This window comes from Sycon ciliatum, chromosome 7, assembly GCF_964019385.1.
Source record: "Sycon ciliatum chromosome 7, ocSycCili1.1, whole genome shotgun sequence".
Classification (NCBI taxonomy): domain Eukaryota; kingdom Metazoa; phylum Porifera; class Calcarea; order Leucosolenida; family Sycettidae; genus Sycon; species Sycon ciliatum.
In genome coordinates, this window is record NC_088649.1 from 15148647 (window position 1) to 15166433 (window position 17787).

Below are 17787 nucleotides of genomic sequence, written 5' to 3' on the forward strand. Positions count from 1 at the left end.
CACCATTCTTGGCCTTGACCTTGGCAAGCTCCGTGGACAGAGCTATGACGGAGCAGGCAACATGGCAGGAGCCAGGAAAGGTGCCGCTGCCCGTATCACAGAGAAGTACCCCCGAGCTTTGTACCTGCACTGTGCCTCGCACTGCCTGAACTTGGTGGTCGTCTCGTCTCTGCAAGATCGTTTGGTGCAGAATATAATGGGCGTCGTCACCCGAGTAGCAGTTTTCTTCGACTCCCATCCGAAACGCCAGAAAGCGCTCGAGGCCGCTTTGAATGATGCGGACGAGGAACCTGATACATCCAAGGTAAAGGATCTCTGCAGGACACGGTGGGTGCAGCGACTTGATGCACTGGAATCCTTCCTGGCCCTTCACCCCATGCTTGTGGTCTGCTTCAATGCAATCCTGGATGAAGGTCCCCAGGCGTGGTCAAGAGATTCCATTATGGATGCGAATGGTTTGCTGACGGCTATCACCAACACCGACTTTATCGCAGCCTTAGTTATTGTCAACAAGTGCCTTCATTACGTGCGTGGCATCACCTCCAGTCTCCAAGCAGAAGCCAAGGACTTGATTGCAGCAATGCACAATGTGAGTTCCGTCACAACCACACTGGCAGAAGTCCGAAGAAATGTGGACAATTACCATGGTGAGTGGTTTGAAGTGGTGAAGTCCGTATGTGAGGCAGTGCACGTTACGCCATCACTTCCTAGGCTGTGTGGTCGCCAGACCCAACGGAACAACGTTCAGGCCGATACGCCCGTCCAGTACTACCGACGTGCCCTGACAGTGCCCATTCTGGACCACATGGTGTCGGAGATAGAGGCCAGGTTCACGCCGCACCACTCGACCGCACTCCAGGGCTTCTGTGCCATCCCAGCACTGCTGCTAAAGATGTCCATGGACGCTGCGAAGTCCCAAGTACAGGAGCTGGTGAAGCTGTATGACGACGACTTTGTGTCTGGCCGTAGTATGGAGGCTGAGCTCCACTGCTGGCGCGTGAAGTGGGTGAAGGCAAAGGCAGAGCACGGTGAAGCTAGCTTGCCGACCTCGGTATCAGCAGCGCTACCCCACGCTTCCCAGATGTTCCCGAACATCCGCTGCCTTCTGCAACTTCTTGCAACCTTGCCAGTGACGTCTTGCTCGTCCGAACGGTCCTTCAGCGCCCTGAAACTGGTCAAGGACCGGCAGAGATCAGTGATGAAGAACTCCCGGCTGTCTGGCCTCACCTTGCTGCAGGTTCATCATGACATTCCAGTTGACGTGGGTGCGGTCATCGATGAGTTTGCTCGCCGCCATCCACGACGAATGCAGCTGGTGAATGTATTGCACAGTGAATGATGCAGCGTACTGTGGTACATCTCACTCTGGCACATCTGGACTGTAAATACAAATCTCATGAGGCAGATTGAACATGAGCACTCGTCGGCAGACATACGTAACCTCTAATACCTGTATAATAAGATTTCCCCTGTATTATAAAATGTTCCTATCCTGGCTGGTATAATGTGCAGCAGTGTCCTGGTGATTACATGTATTCAATCGTGGATTGAACGAACTTCAACAATTGTCTGTATTATATTCTGGGTCTAACCACACCCTGTCAATCTCTTACCATCCAACTTCTGTAGCAAAGTACTGTGCGTTTCATACGATTATCTGACTTTTTATTGAATCATTGGTGGAATGGAAAATAATGAAATAGATGCAAAAATGAAGGATTTGGCACTCAATATCGAAAAATTTTCCGGGGAGGCCCCCCCCCACCCCCCCCCCCATTTTTCGCACCCTTCGGGCGCAGGCCCACACTTCCAGTGAGCACCCCCCTCAGCCACAATCCTGCCTACGCCCCTGGAATAACTGGCAGGGCAGGGTTGGGCCTTTCTCGCACAGCGATAAGCCACATTCGCTACACACCAAACAACAGCACATTTGTATTGCGGTTAGGAGGGCCAGAAGTGTGACACCACGTTCTTTTACATGGAAGGATGCGGAATTGTAGAATAGCGGAAGAAGGGACAGAGCACATGGATATTCTATGAAAGCAACGCAATGGCAGCAACTGAGAGAGCAATGACCGAAAACCAGAAGCACCACTTGGGACCGTCAGATTAATTCGTCTGGGCCGATCCAGCCGGGAAAAACCCTCGCGCCGACGGACGCATTATTTTTTTGAGGGAAAAAACCGGGTGTAAAACCCCAAGGGGCTAATCTGACAAGTACAAAAAACAGGGAGGGAGGGTGGGTACCTCAAGACGACTGGCCAGTCGTGCTCATGTGCAGCGGTTTAGAGAACATGTGAAGATGTACGAGTAAAAAGAAATTGATCAGATGACTGCTCACTTGTGAGAAAAAACACGAGAAAAAACCGCTGTGACGAGAAAATACTTCTCGCCTCTGTCGCTGCGCTCTGCCGTCGAGAAGATACCATTTTCTTTCTTCTCGGATTTATTTTCATGACATGCTCAGAAGTGAGTGTACTTTCCCTCTAGTTTGAAATGAACTTTCGTACGGAACTGGAGTTCACGCGCCAGAAAAAAAAATCTTGGGTCAACCCACCTCGGGGAGCAGGGTTGACCGGATCCAACGGATCCAAATGTGACCTTTGTGCGTATATGGCGGGTAAAATCATTTTTGTACACATTGTGGTACGCACACGTGGATGGAGCTCCGGAGATAGAGCTTGTTGACTTTTTGTACGACGTTCACCCTTTTGGGTGCCTTGTGAGCGCCATTTTCAACATGGCAACAGTCAAGGACTAGGTCCAAGATAAAGTGTTCAGTTGAATCTGAAGGATCCGAGGGATCTGAGATCTGGATCCCGATCCCGATCCTTACTAATCGAACATGCCCCAAGAGTCCATCTTGGTCTGACACTTCACGGGTGACTTGTAGTTTTTAAGGACGTTTAGCAACGCGAAAGTTCGAAAGAAAATTCGAGTCTGGGAATGAGTACAGGAAAAAAGCTCGAAACTTCGAAAACTTGGACGCGAAGTTGCAGTGATTTGCGAAAGTAACTTTCTCTTTTCTCGGTACGCATTTGACTACAGGGAGTAGTAATTTTACAGCCCCCTGCTTGAGACTGACCTGCATATACGGTACGGTACTATAAGATTCAAATAACTTCGAGAAAAAGTCATTTCGCATTGCTAAACCTCACAAGTTTTCTTTTTCGAAATTGATTTTCGCGAAATATCACTACCACCAAAAGTTCGAATTTTCGCATTGCTAAACGTCCTTTTTATTGTGACTTGTACGAGTACTGCGCCAACATGCACGAATAGGAAAGAGGACCACGAGGGGAAAAGGTCTTATAGCTTTTCATGCTGTGTGTGGTTATTGTGAGGTTTTGTGTGAAATTTTAATTTTCGGCTATCACATTTCGTTAATTTCTTACTTTCTAGACGGGGTGCATGGACTCACACAATAACTTTTTTAGAAAACTGCCATAAAGCAGTTTTTATTGCTACTCCCTCCCTCCTTAAGCCTTCTAGTATATTAAGGGTGCGTTCTTAAATTCTCTAGCTTCTAGGAGAAGAAGAAAAGAGAAGTCGAAGAAACTGGGATTCTTCAAGAACGGGTCTCGAAGAATTCGGAGATATTTTGCAGATGTCAAGCAAAATGAAGCGCCAAAGGGGCCGCGATCTTGAGTGCCACGAATATAGTATGCGCTGTGCGTATTCGAAAAGGGAAATGCGTACACTCATGATCAACACGTGGCTTTTCGTTAATTTCTTACTTTCTAGACGGGGTCCATGGACTTACACAATAACTTTTTTTAGAAAACTGCCATAAAGCAGTGCGGAGCTCCGCCAGATTTGCTTGCGCAAGTCGGCTGCATGCATGCGGCGGCACGGCGGAGTGCGTAAGGTCAGGTAAAGCATTCCGCACCGCATACGCGCGTTCTCGACCGGCCGCGACCCGGTTGGAAATGTACGCAACCGTACCCTCGTCAGATAGCACTTCAGTATCTTCCAAACAAAATCACAGTCACCACTTCCGCTGCATAGCTCGCTGGGCATCCCATTGCTTCGTACCTTGCTAATCCCTACCCCTCTTTCGTGTACTTGCTTTTATATTTCTTTCTTTTTCCTTCTCTTCTTCCGTGGTTGGTTTCACCCTCTCATGGCTAGGTTGGTTTGGTTTTTATTTATTTATTTTTATTTATTTTATTTCACCGTCCAATGGCAGAAGCCAATGCAAAGGAGGGGGCGTTAGCCGGCTAGCCAGCCATGGCAAGAGAAGAAAAAGAAAGAAAGAAGGAAAGAAAGAATATGATAATCGGAATAAAAGAATTCATCAGCGGGGTGAAATTTATCACTATGTTTTAGAATTTCAATTCGTTGCCTGAACAGTACAAAGTACAAATATCAAGAGGGACGAACGAAAAGAGAAAGTAAAACAGAGCAGCTGAAAGGAAAGAAAACGGAGAAGGAATGTGGACTTGGCGGATTCATGCACTATTTAGAGCAGGGCAATGCACGAACAGAAGGGGCAAGCCCGTCAATGATTCATGCTTATAAAATTCCAAGCCTTATTTTATTGGTGAAATACATTATCAAAAAGGAGGGGATATAGTCAATTTGTCGTCATTTAGAGGGTGCAACAGTACTGTAGAAAACGATCTGTAATGTCTTCGCTTCGTTTCAAGTCCTCAATTCAATGACTGTCTTGCCATGCTACGAGGTACAGAAATAAATATTATATAAATAGTTGACACCCTCTTGTCCAGGGATCGCACAAACCCTGGGTTTGGATGGGTCTGTACGACTCAGGTAACCGTGCAACTTTGAACTTTGTATGCAACTTCTCTGCATGCAATGCACTCCCAAGTCTCCCAGTGTGTAGTTGCACCAAGATTATAACCCCCGGGGTTATGTACTCTTGATCTTGGTTGCACGTTACTTGGTATATCAGCTATTGACCGTTGCATTGGTCGATGTACGAGACGCACCCACAGTGTTCGTACGGTGGGGTTTTTTTTTTTTCATGTTCTTCATGTACAGAGAGCCGAGTTCATGTACATGTAGTACCAAGAGTACCTATTTATGTACTCTTGGTAGTACCTACCGAATGACTGGCAGGGCAGGGTTGGGCCTTTTTCTTGCGTTTCGTGTTCTTACCTCACACTGTCAGGTTTCTCATCATGAAAAAAAATACGAAAGTACGACTCATAGTACTCGCCCAGGCCATCCGCCTCTCCCCACCTGGACCCAAGCCTCGAGGCGTGGCTGAGCTGAGGTAGGGTGCTCTGCATCTGGCGGGATATACGGTACGCGTACAGGTGGGGGGGGGGGGAGTAGTTGACATCGTGATCGAATGAGTCACTGAGGAGTGATAAGCTCCAAGCGATAAGTAGTGGAAGCACCGGTATTGGCAAGTTGACAGGAGACAGCATCCACTTCTTCACACCCACTTCTCTTCTTGGGAAGGCTCGGAGCAGGTTTCAAGCAGTGGACACACGAAGAAACAGTAGATCTCATCGTCCTCTATTCTGCTCGTGGCCAGCAGAGACCTATTGCGGAGGACGTCTTCTAGTCGCGTCGGCAGTGCATGCGTGCCCATGCACCCATCGTCTAACAGGATGGTATTCCCGATGGTAAGTGCCTGAGTCGGGTATGAATGGGATAGGTTTTGGAAAAGCATGTGAATGAATAACATTATTGTTGATAACGTTTAAGTTGGAATAGTGTAGGGCATACATTGGGCTATACGTGTACATTTCCTGCGGGAGAGAGAGAACGAGAGAATGAGAGAATGTAATAGAGCGAGAGACAGAGAGACAGGTTATGTTAGGTTTGTTATCTTCATTTTACTTTCTACCTTAGGTACAGGCATCGCTGCCTTCCTCCTGTGGGTCATGAATGATGTCACGGCTCCTAGATTAAGATATCAAGCAGAATTGTAGAAGTGAGAGATGGCAATAAGCAGCTTCTTAGCATGCTGGCTTTGTGGAAAAAGAGAGATTAAAATCGTGTGCACCCTTGATGGCTCATTTTGAGTGCTTTGCGTCTTCTGGTATTCAAAGCCAGAGACAGGTGGAGACGTTCAAACAGTTCAGGAAATAATATGTTCTAGGCATGAATTTAGCAACAATGTGCTAGTAAACACAGAAGAGATTTGTCTACCAGGACGCAAGGAGTCAAGTTCGCAAAGACCTTTTAGTTGTGATTGGATTTCATATCTCCTGTATCTACTTCAAAATATACCCAATGCTGTAGACAGCAAGCTGTTTCGGCCATACATACCTCATTAGTACAGCTACTGGCCGAAAATTTGATTGAGAATTATTGTAATTTGCAGCGAAGAGACTACTTGAATTGAAGATGGTGTGTGTAAGGTTTTTAGTACGAAGCATGCGAAATAGGAGAGGGCGAGAATCCTGGTAATGCAGGGCATGACCTTGAGTGTCAAGACCAGACGGTGGGAAACGTGTGATCTCCCACGTAGGGAGCTACACACAAGTCCTCAATGACATTGCATAGCCGAAGTCGCTACCCATATAAAGGCTATTTCAAATGCCATCTTTTAGTAGTTTGGTGTCTTCCTACAGGCGTATGGCACACATGTATGCTTAAACTCAGGTAGCCGAGTGATTGTGCGGACCTCACAAGTGAGAGCGTTCCACAGCAGAGCACCAATTATTATTAAAGTTTACTGTTCTGGATGCTCTTCATCATTTTTGTTGGAACTAGGTCTCCGGACCTGGTGAGAGGGCAGAAATGCCTGTTTACTTGGTGAAGTAAAAATAGAATAAGCAAACAAACAAATGAGTCCAGGATGCAGTCAATTTGGGCGTTCGATGACTTGTAGGCTACTACAAGCGCAGGAAAGCGAGGCGCAGCTAGCAGAGTTCGTTACATGTAGATCTACATCTAACACTAGCCATAGACTAGTGCTAGTAGGAGTAGTAGATCTACACGACAAGTATTAGTTAGATCTACTAGAATAGTTATTAATAGAGAGGTTCCGCATAACGTAATTACGTTAGTAAAAACCGTAGTCGATCTACGGAAAGTCTTACGTAAACTGCATGCCGATCTGGGTTCCGCCATACGGAGTTTTCAAATCACGTAGCTGCCCTTGGCAACTCCGAACGTGGCAGTGTACGACCAGATCGACCTGGGGAGAGAGTCATAAATTTGTACCCCAATCCACTTACGGACCAGCTACGTTATCAGAGCTGACGTTTTCCGGTTTATTCAACTCTCAAAATAGAAATGAAAAACGTAAAATGTTTGGCACCTATGAAGTCAGGGGATGGCCCACGCCTGGTAAAAAAACAATGAGGAGTTAAATACAAAGAAAACGAACTGAAAATACAAAAGTAAATACGTTATCAGAGCCCTATCTACGTACTCTACGTAGACAACTTTCCGTAAGTGGAGTGCAAACTCGCGAATTCACGGGTTTTTCCCGCCCACTAACGTAAAGTTGCTCAACTTTACGTAGTGCGGAACCTCTCTAATATTATCAAGAGTGTTTATGGACTAGTACTAGCAGCACCCGCGGCCAGGCCGAACGTGGCATGCGGGTGAAGCAAGTACATGAACAGCACACGTGCTCAGCACGTGGTGGTGGCTACACGATTCGCACGCTTAACGCTTTGCGTGCTCAGTGCTTCTGTGGCTGCTTCCGCTAGCTACACGATTCGCACCCTTCGCGTGCTCAGTGCTTCTGCGGCCGCTAGCTACACTGTACATGTTCGCACGCTTCGCGTGCTCAGGGCAGCGCTGCTCCGCAGCAAGGCCTGAGCGTGACACGCAGACAAACACACGTCACAGGTGCCTCTTCTTTATAAGTAAAGATTAATAATTATTATTATCAAAAGACAATAATAATATTATTAAATTATTATTATTAAAAGACAATAAAGCGGGATTCACAGAAGCTTTTTTGCGATGCGACACGCGATGCGACGCGATCTGCGACGGACGCGTGCGATGCGAACTCGCGAAATACCATTCACAGAAGAAGTCAACGATGCGACAAAGTTTTGCTGATTTGGGTACGCCACCATGATATTCGCGCGGTTTGACACAACTTGAAAACATTTATAGGCAACTCTTGCACCTTTGTACAACTTTGCTGTAGAAAAGGTCAAAATCGTACACCAAATCGCTTGTCGCATCGCATCGCATCGCAAAAGTTGAGCCAAGCTCAACTTCTGCGATGGCCTGCGAAGGCCCAGTTGCGGCAGTTGCGTGGGGTGCGACATGGCTGCGATTTGGGGTTTTCCCGGTTTCGCGTCAGTCGCATCGCGTGTCGCATCGCAAAAAAGCTTCTGTGAATCCCGCTTTAAACGATGAAAATATGAAGAAATGGTGTAGGGAAAAATAATATATTTTATTATGGATTCAAACAAGTTTTCTTACAACACTCATCAGGAATCGTCGTTGTACTAAAGGACACTGAAACAAAAATTGACGATTCCTGATGAGTGTTGTACGAAAACTTGTTTGAATCCATATTTTTTCCCTACACCATTTCTTCATATTTTCATCGTTTTATTGCACATCGTCTCCACCGTTTTTACATTAAAAGACAAGTCAATCATTGAATGTAGTTTATTTTTGTTCTTGCAAAAAGTGCAACTCTCTCGGCCACTCCGGCCACTGGCACTGGCTATATATATTATAGTATAGCGTCACGACGCCAAGTTCTTGTGTGACCAGAGTGACAGTACGGGTAGAGGATTCGTCGAAGCTTAGCTGGCCGCTTGCTTTTCCTATCCTATTATTATGACAAGAATTGTCCGACTAAGTACGTGGAAAATGCGGTGCACAAGGAGCTGGCTGACGGTATCAAGTAACTTAGTTTTTGCTGAGCCTAGAGGCTTTGGATTTCTGCCTGCTCGTGGTAGAGGTAGGAGAGTAGAGTTCTTTCCGGCCATTTGCAACTGTCGCTCCAGGTAAGGCATGACGTTAGGAAAGATAAGTACTGAGGCCACCGCGCACCAGTGGTGACCTACATTGTAACTACACCTGCTACTGCTGTTTTCTCTCAGAAACTCGACACTTGCGAGCTAGATAAAAAAACACCTCTCTGTCAGACCAGCGTGGCACTGGACATTGAACATTGTCTTGGTGTTGTGTGTGTTGTGTGTGTTGTGTGTTGTGTGTTGTGTGTTGTGTGTGTGTGTGTTGTGTGTGTGTGTGTTGTGTGTGTGTGTGTGTGTGTGTGTGTGTGTGTGTGTGTGTGAATTTGCAGACATTAAGATGATACGCCGAATAGAAAACTCTTCGCTAGAATCTTTTCCAATAATAAGTTGTCTCTCTGTGTGGTGTTTCACAGCTGGGGAGAATACCGCCAAGGGCAAAGCTGCTCTTTTCTTTGCTGCTCGTGGTGCTGGCAATCGACACATGTAACGCAGAATGCCCTAAAGGCAAACATCAAAGTGGCAACGCTACCAGCCCCTGTGTTCGTAAGTTGTCACAATGTACAGCTTGTACCCAATATCTTGATCAGGTCTGACCTCTACTCCTGACCTGGCCTGGGTGGCACTATGATAAGTTTGAATCCGGTGAACACTGCATTTTTGCTTTTGCCTTCGGAGCCTGACGCACTTTACAAAACCACTCTGTGACGAGCCAAATTGCAATGATAGAGTGTAGTACGGCACGCTATTATTCATGGGACTGTGTTCTTCATGCAAGTGCTTGCAGCGGCAGTGGCAACCCAGCCGATTTACTTGCCCCAGGCGCTGCTACGTGTGACTCTGAAATTTCCCGCGTTTTCGTCAGTTGCCATGGAAAAAAATTCACGATTCAGACGCTGACGCACTATTTCTGACATAGTGCGATCGGGGCCTGATCCCTTGCCACATCTGATGCCAAAACGTCTAAGGACAGAGAATAAGAGATCGAGGCAAGGTGTTCAAAATTGCGTCAGGTAGGCCATGGCAAAATGTATGGAGAAGCAGATCCCGGACCCAGATTCAAACTGTGGATAGTCTCAATCCGGCCTAAAATTTGACTTTCCAGCGGGACTATCGTGTATGAATGGACTGCATTGGAATATGCATTTATGTATTTGCCGTGGAGTATTCCAGTAATAGTACCCTGGGCATGCCTCCCTATTGGCTTCAAATAATGGTGGAATAAGGCCTACATTTGCTGCGATTCGAGTTTCATGTTTGTGCGATCATCCATATTGGAAAACCATTCTACATCGGCTAATGGGTCCACTTTTCTTCATTTTGGTGACGCAAAGTTATTTTAAGTACAGCCTTTGGATAGTCCATATATTATGGAACATTTCCTGAAACGCTGCAGGGGACTGATGGTTGGATAATCGTGGTCAGTTTGAATAGCAGTTTTCTATCATATAATTATACTTTTTCGTTTCGTGAAAATTATCGATAATGCCGGATGGCCCCTTAAAGTGTTCTCTCAAATTTTGTATCTGAGCTCGAGTGTATGTCTTATCGGAGCATGTGCCTGGTGAGTTGCACAGTACCTGATTGTGTTCTGAATATGCACTGTGTTGTGTTCAGCTCTCAAGACCATCTGCCCAGGCACAGATAAGGCAATGTACTCCTGGATGGCTCTCGCTGGCTTGCCGGTTCATCCGCACGCTAACGAGCCCAGCCTCACCGAAAAGGCCAATCTGAGGCAAGCCCGCCGTTTATGCCAGCGTCGAGGATACGACGTGATCGATTATAGCGCCTTCACCAACAGGACCAAGGGCGTGCGCGGCTGCATGGAAGCATTGCTCCAAAAGATGATGGCGAGCACTTACGGCAGCACTATCATCGTATGGACGTCGCACGTGTACAGAGGGGATCATGTCCTTTTCAAGCAGGACAAGAACAACCATAGTGAAGCGGTATTTGACCGGGCTGGAACAACCCTTAATGACGTCATTTGCGAAGGTAGGCTGTTGCCTTTTTAGCCACATGGGGGAATGCTCAGGGCAGCAGGGCAAGCAGTGAAAGCACAGGGTAGGGACATTAACAGGGTAGGATACATGAACGCAGAGAAATAAACAACAGCATGTGTGCCTCACAACCCGGGCTCCCCGCTCTAATGGGCGACTTACTGTTGTAGGTCGTACCGGGGACAAACTGGGTAACCAGTGAAGGAACAATCCCCATTCCATTTTATGTACAGAGTGAAATGCCATTGCATGGACTATCCTGTCCCATTGGAAAAACTCGGACAAGAATTCTGAATTCCGCGGCAAATAAAATCCGCGGGGAAAAGAGGGTAATTCTGCGGCACTTTCTGCAGTAACATCAAAAATCTGCGGCATTTTCTGCATGTTTTTCATCCTCCTTGTAAAGGATATGCAGAAAGGAGTACTTTTTGCACTATCCTTTGCTTTTTTTACTTTCCTTTTCCACCAACTGATTAGGAGTGAAGAATCTTGGAGAGACCTTCACTCGCCTTGACTGGCAAGAGCAATGTGTTCAAACAGATCCCAAAGTAGCTTTTCTGCAGCTTTCTCATCAGTAATTTACCTGCAAAATTCAGTTTCCGGGGGACCGCCGGCAAAGTTGGACATTGCCCAGCTCTTGCGATCTGCCCCATACAAATTTGGCCAACAGTGGTCTGTGAACCATTCACGCCGGTGATCGCCGGTGCCGGGAGCCAGACTTTGTCAACATTTCAAACCAAGACTCATCCTAAATTTTCCTAAATTGAAGCTAAAGATGAGGTCCATTCGTGTAGAAGTAGTTTCATGATCTCCGGTAAAAGGTAGCACCGAGTGGCCATCACCGAACGGCATTGAACTACGGAAGAACAAAGAATTCAGGCTTCAATTGGCAAATCTGTCGTAGCATTTGGGCGCATTCTGTACTACTTTGTAGTAGATTTGGTACTCGCACCGTATGCGCAACGGGTCGGGAGCTGGCTCACCGCCGATTTCTTGCGATCTCTTGCGGCACCAATTTTGCGTATGTGAACCAACCCTTAAGCGGAATTCACAGAAGCTTTTTTGCGATGCGACACGCGATGCGACAGGCGCGAAACCCCAAATCACAGCCATGTCGCACTCCACTCAACTGCCGCATCTGGGCCATCGCAGAAGTTGAGCTTGGCTCAACTTTTGCGATGCGATGCGACAAGCGATTTGGCGTACAATTGGGACCTTTTCTACAGCAAAGTTGTACAAAGGTTCAAGAGTTGCCTATAAATTTGTACAAATTGTATCAAACCGCGCGAATATCACGGTGACGTAGCCAAATCAGCAAGATGTTGTCGCATCACTGACTTCTTCTGTGAATGGTATTTCGCAAGTTCGCATCGCACGCGTCCGTCGCAGGTCGCGTCGCATCGCAAAAAAGCTTCTGTGAATCCCGCTTTAAGCAGCACAGCAAAGGAGGAATAATAATAATAATAATAATAATAATAATGGAACAAGGCAGCAAATGCTAACCCTTCCGCTTCTGTCTCTTTTGAGACAAAGGAGGAATAAAAGGTACCGTAAAGTCGCGGTTAAAAACCGGGTTTGCATACAAGCACATCGCGGATAGAAGCCTGAAAATCAAACGGGTCAAATGCATATAAGCCTGTCGCGTGTAGACGCCTGGCTTCTATGCAAGCGCGGATCGGGTAGGTCAAAAGTGCATGCGCTATGTACAGTGCATAGTAAAACCATACCTGTAGTCAGTGGTAGATCTACGCCTGGCTTCTATGCAAGTGTGGTGCATAATTATAAGCTTGGTTTGCATACAAGCCTGGTTTGCATTAAAGCCTCATGCAGAAAGCGGCTTATGTGCTTATAAGCCCGGCTTTTATCCGCGACTTTACGATATGTACTATAGAATTGTAAACGAATAAATTGTTGATTCGAACACTGATGCTCCTGAGGATATAGGGGCAAGGCTATGGTTGGAGGTACTGAGAGATAAACAAGGCACACCATAACAATAAAATGTTACACATCTTTTGGTGAGTATGAATGATATCTAGAGTACATAACCCCCCAGAGTGTGCAGCTTGGGGCCTTTTCTACTATGGGTGTCTGTCACGGCGGAATTCCGTGATTACATCATATTTGGCGCAGATCTGAGGCGGGAAATGGCGTAGTGCGTACAACTGAGAAAACGGATTGCAAAAGAATATCTGCCATGCACACGCACGCCACCGGCCACGCGATGGTACAAGCCATGGAGTAGTGCTCCCGGGTCCAGGTACGTACCGAGCACCTTACGTAAAAACTTACGTAGACAACGTGTCAAATATCGGTGCCGTTTGGTCTTGCATTGTGACCACAATAATAGAAAAGCTGACAGGATTGCTTTTCTAATTAATACGGTATGCACTGTTTCGGGGGCCTGACCTATCCATTATGTCGAAATTCATGGAACGTGCCAGCAATTTCCAGGAAGCCCATTCTTCAGGCTTGCTTCCTGCTGTGCTTTTTTAATGTTTCTCCAAATGCCTCTATACCTGTCTGTTGTCCTGCAGCTAAATGGATTCATGCTTTCTCCTCAGCATACGTCGCAGCAACACCGGCATCGAGACGTGCCGTTACCCAGCCTTTTGCGCGTGAAGCTTGTCAGCAGTACGGACTAAACTTTATAACCGTGGACTGGCTGCAAGCACATGGCCATGTATTCAGAGAGCGCTGGCTACAACGATTGCCTATAGAGCATAACCCTCATCACGGCACCAAGCCCTTCCACGTCGAACCAATCTCGGCGGATGGCGAACACCATTACAGAACCGTAACGTTTAGCAGCGGAAGTCATACGATTCACAACGCCCCAAGCGATGAGCAAGCCCGGATCCTCTGTGTCAGTAAGTGAGGCGATAATAAATGACTGGCTATGCGCAAGCAGTATAGCCATTCCCTGTCCCTTATCCCTGTGTCTTGCTTCAACATGTCCTTTTCAAACATGTCCTTGTAGCAAAAGTCCTTGCCCTCTCCCCTGCCCCCCATATCATACCATGCATTGTGCATGCTCAAATTTTGATTGTTGTTGTTGGTGGGAATACCTAACGAAGAAACCTCCTTTGACTGATCGTTTTTGGGAGCATGTATAAGGATTCAACGAGAGAGAATGCTTTTCCGTCAGGGAACATAACACAAATGTCTTGAACAACACTTTTTTGGATAAGCAATCATTTAGATAATTGGAATTCTACTTTCATAAACTGCAGAAGAGTAACGCAATTGAGCTGCTCGTATTCTTTTTCTGCACAGAATTCTGTGAGAACAAAGGTGTTGTTGCAGCAAACATGAGTTGTGTGTGTAACCGCACCACATCCTACGGCGAACGATGTGAAAAGGGTAAGACAGCAGGCCTTAAAATTCGTGTGTGTGTGTATGTGTGTGTGTGTGCAAGCGTGCGCGTGTTTGATAATCTGAGTACACCCATTTTAGAGAAGGTGAAGAACACTAACAAGATAGCGGGAAAACAGCAGAGATCTGCCAGATGTATTTGAATTTTATTATATTTGGATTTCCCAAAGGCTTTGGGCTTGTCGAGGGGATCTCCTGCAAGAAGAATGAAATGAAAACTTTATGTGGAGGGAGCAGTTAATCGAGGATAGGCTAAGGAAATAGATCAGAGCATACAAAATCTGGTAATTAAGGAGTTGGGATACCATAAGTGTAATGTGACAACTATTTATAGCTAGAGTATGTAATGCCTGACGTGTGTGTAGCCTGCAGTTTCACATACAACTCCGTGTATTTCATTGAGAATTCTCACAACTTGAATGCTACTATGCTCACACGATCAGAAGTCTTCTCTGGAATAATAGCCCCCCCCCCCCCCCACCCTGTAATGACCGTTTTTGAAGGAAAGTATACCCTGAATCCTGAATCAAATTTTCACCAGTTGTAGTCTTCGGGGTGCTCTGGGTCGAATGGTCTTGGTCCGAGGAAGCTGAGACGCTCCCTTCCTCCTTTATTTCCAATCGAATTTATTCCCAATCGAATTCACGCACTTCCAACAAAACTGGGCGAGTGCGCCGTACTAGATGGGGATTCTAAAAGCGCGGATGACCGCAATTGGCCCATATGTTGTAGTCTTTTGGGTGCTGAGTAGACTGGTTTTGGTCTGAAAAGGCTGCGGTGCAGCGTTCAGCCCTTATTAGACACACACCCTTAGGGCCTGGTCAGACTGGTTGCCTGACGAAAAAAGAAAAGCGTCCAGAATTTGGAATCGCGATCGACGTCAAATTCCTTCACCTTGGGGATCGCCAACACCTTGCAACCATGCATATGAGTTTTGTTGTTGTCCGTGGCCAAATTAGCTCCCTCGATATCAAGATGAAAAAATCAGTGAATATCAGCGTCAATGGCGTATCAGCGTCAATGGCGTATCAGCGTCAAACTCCTGTTTGGAGCAGCAAAGCATGGTATTGCCGCTCTGGCGGTAAGTTACTATGGAGATTCGGATCATAATCACAGGATTTTTTCGTTTCTGACCAGGCCCTTAGCAAAAAACGTTATGTTGTAATGGTATTACCGCAAGGGGGAAAATACCGGGATCTGGGTTAGACCTTTAGCAAGATGCATGCTATCTTTAGTATGCTGTTGCCACGAGAATAGCTTTTATTTCGTGCGGTTCAACCATTTATGTCATCATATACGCGATACAAGGTGAAATGGGTACAGACTATGCAACATTTGGCCAAAAAGCATACCGTTTGTCACAGCGATAAATCAGCCTCCATAACGTTTTCACGCTGCCGCTTCAGCGCTATTTGGGTGATGAAGGTGCGAGTACCGTAAAAATAGCATTACTGTTATTTGATAAGGGTGTCTATTCCCAGTTCAAAAAAATTCCCAATCCATCAAGGGTGAGTAAGCGGTCACGTGCTCATGCGTACACCAGTCACCTGGTCGCCGTGCCTGCAGGCTACGCCGTTGACAGCGTTCCTGTCACTCGAGTTGCACCTTTGAACCTTTGATTTGAACCTTGGTGTGAAAGCTGTAGCATGCACTGGCCCTGCATGCATGGTAACCATATGACTCGTGTACGAGTACGCATGAACACGTGACCGCTTGCTTGCATTTTCTCTGTGTCAGCTGCTCGGTCATTATGGGTGGTCAAATTTCACTATTTCCACTGCTCATTGAGTAAGGGGTCATTCGTAGATATCAAAGGTTATTCTTTTGAATTCAAATTATTTCTGTTATGAGCTGGGACGGGTTGACCAATTTCCTTTCAGGATACATTGAAACATGTCCAGAGAAGTAGGAGTATTGACACACGCGTGACAGGGTGCTGTATATGCACGTTCTGAGAGGAGTGGTATAGGGTGGGTTTGTGTTGAAACGAAATTGATTCGTTTCGTTATAAATATCAATACTTACGGCCGGCCCCTAATGGGCCATTTACACTACGGTCAGAACGTGGCGTACGTGACGTTTTCGTCTGGATAGCCATGACAACATGGAACGTAGCGGGAAAATCGTACCTCTGGTACGAAATCGTAGACGACGTATCCAGACTCCTGTACCGAGTTTTGTTCTGTCGTTCCCAGCAGTTTGTGTCCAAGAGAAGCTGAACACGCAGCTGTATGAGCAGCGTGTGAGTGCCTGTGTGAATGCACCTGCATGAAAACGACGTATGCCAGTACGTCATGCTCCAAAACGTCACGCGTATTGTAACGTAGTATGAATAGCCTATAACATACCATCATTTCCTCTTTCTCACGTCTTGTTTGTGCGTATGCGATGGCTGATGCAGCATGCGACTGTTTGAATCAAGGTCATTGTGACGACACGGGTAAATGCATCTGCCCGAAAGAATTTACCGGTAACAAGTGCCAATCGGGTAAGTATGAATGAATATTTTTTACAGCTCTTATGGGATTCCCAAAGCATACCTCCATGTTGACGTGGCATCCAGTGACTGTGTGAGCCGTTTCCGTTTCAACAAACCAACGAATAATTATATAATAAAACAATTGAAAAGACAAGCTGAGCCAACATTTGTGTAATTTAATTGATAGCTTGCATAGACCTCGGTCCTACCCGTAGGACCTACCGGTAGGACCATCATACAGAGACATGCTGCACAGTCTTTGTTATGACACTGACCTAAAACCTGACCCTTAACTGTTGCTATGGGGCTAATGAATGAGTCCACAGATTTTAGACGTGATCGCAGAAGGTATACTATGAAATTCCATGGAAATAGCCCATGGTTACCATGGAAACGTACTATGGAATACTAACGTACTATGGAATTTTGCATTCCACCGCCTTGGCAGGCTAATGTTGTAATGAAAACATTAGGTCTTCGCCATGATTCACTTTGGACAGTGTCTCTAGAGCTCCGACACGAGCATGTGCGGCCGTTTTGACAATTATTAAAATGGCACATATGCAATGCTCTGGACAAAGTCTTGAATTTTACGCCATTACTGTGCCTTATAAAGACCCAACATCAACAATTGTTTCCAGAAAATTCCCCAATAAAAAGCACTTTTGCGCCGCGATTTTTTGGAGCTGTGTCGAGTGACCCTGAGTATGCAGCCTTTGTCTGTGTTTCAACTATGTGTGAAGAAAGTAGAACCCCATTTATTATTTTTTATGATGAGTTCGACTCCCTACTGGACTTCTGACTGTTTATAGGACAATGGCTGCCTACTGAGTAAAACATCTATTTGTCTCTCAGTCTTTTTGTCTGTCCATTTTTGTGTCTGGCTGATTTACTCTCCTGTTTTCTTTCCCCTCGGTGTGTGATATGCGATGCAGTTGTGTGCACGAATCCCTGGGTGAAAAAGAACAAAGAATGTGAATGTAAACCCAGACTAGATGGACCTAAGTGCACAGAAGGTAAGGGCTAAATAAACAGCTGTAATATAATATAAGGGGAA

General features: G+C 46.1%; 2 protein-coding genes across 4 annotated transcripts in view; both read left to right on the forward strand.

Moving 5' to 3' along the window:
• LOC135821634 (52 kDa repressor of the inhibitor of the protein kinase-like) overlaps window positions 1-1339 on the forward strand; it is a 1877-nt gene extending 538 nt beyond the window's left edge. Inside the window, exon 2 of the mRNA XM_065334631.1 lies at window positions 29-1339. Coding sequence (XP_065190703.1) covers window positions 29-1339 — 1311 coding nt within the window. The remainder of the gene's footprint in view (window positions 1-28) is intronic.
• A 4029-nt stretch (window positions 1340-5368) lies between these two features.
• The window catches only part of LOC135821090 (uncharacterized), an 89828-nt gene continuing 77409 nt past the window's right edge, over window positions 5369-17787 (forward strand). For 2 of the 3 annotated variants that reach the window (XM_065334155.1, XM_065334154.1), the window contains exons 1-7: window positions 5369-5597; window positions 9293-9422; window positions 10494-10871; window positions 13414-13746; window positions 14153-14239; window positions 16653-16739; window positions 17666-17746. In XM_065334155.1, coding sequence (XP_065190227.1) covers window positions 5562-5597; window positions 9293-9422; window positions 10494-10871; window positions 13414-13746; window positions 14153-14239; window positions 16653-16739; window positions 17666-17746 — 1132 coding nt within the window. In that variant the 5' untranslated portion in view covers window positions 5369-5561. The remainder of the gene's footprint in view (window positions 5598-9292; window positions 9423-10493; window positions 10872-13413; window positions 13747-14152; window positions 14240-16652; window positions 16740-17665; window positions 17747-17787) is intronic. The other variant, XM_065334156.1, reaches the window with a different exon arrangement.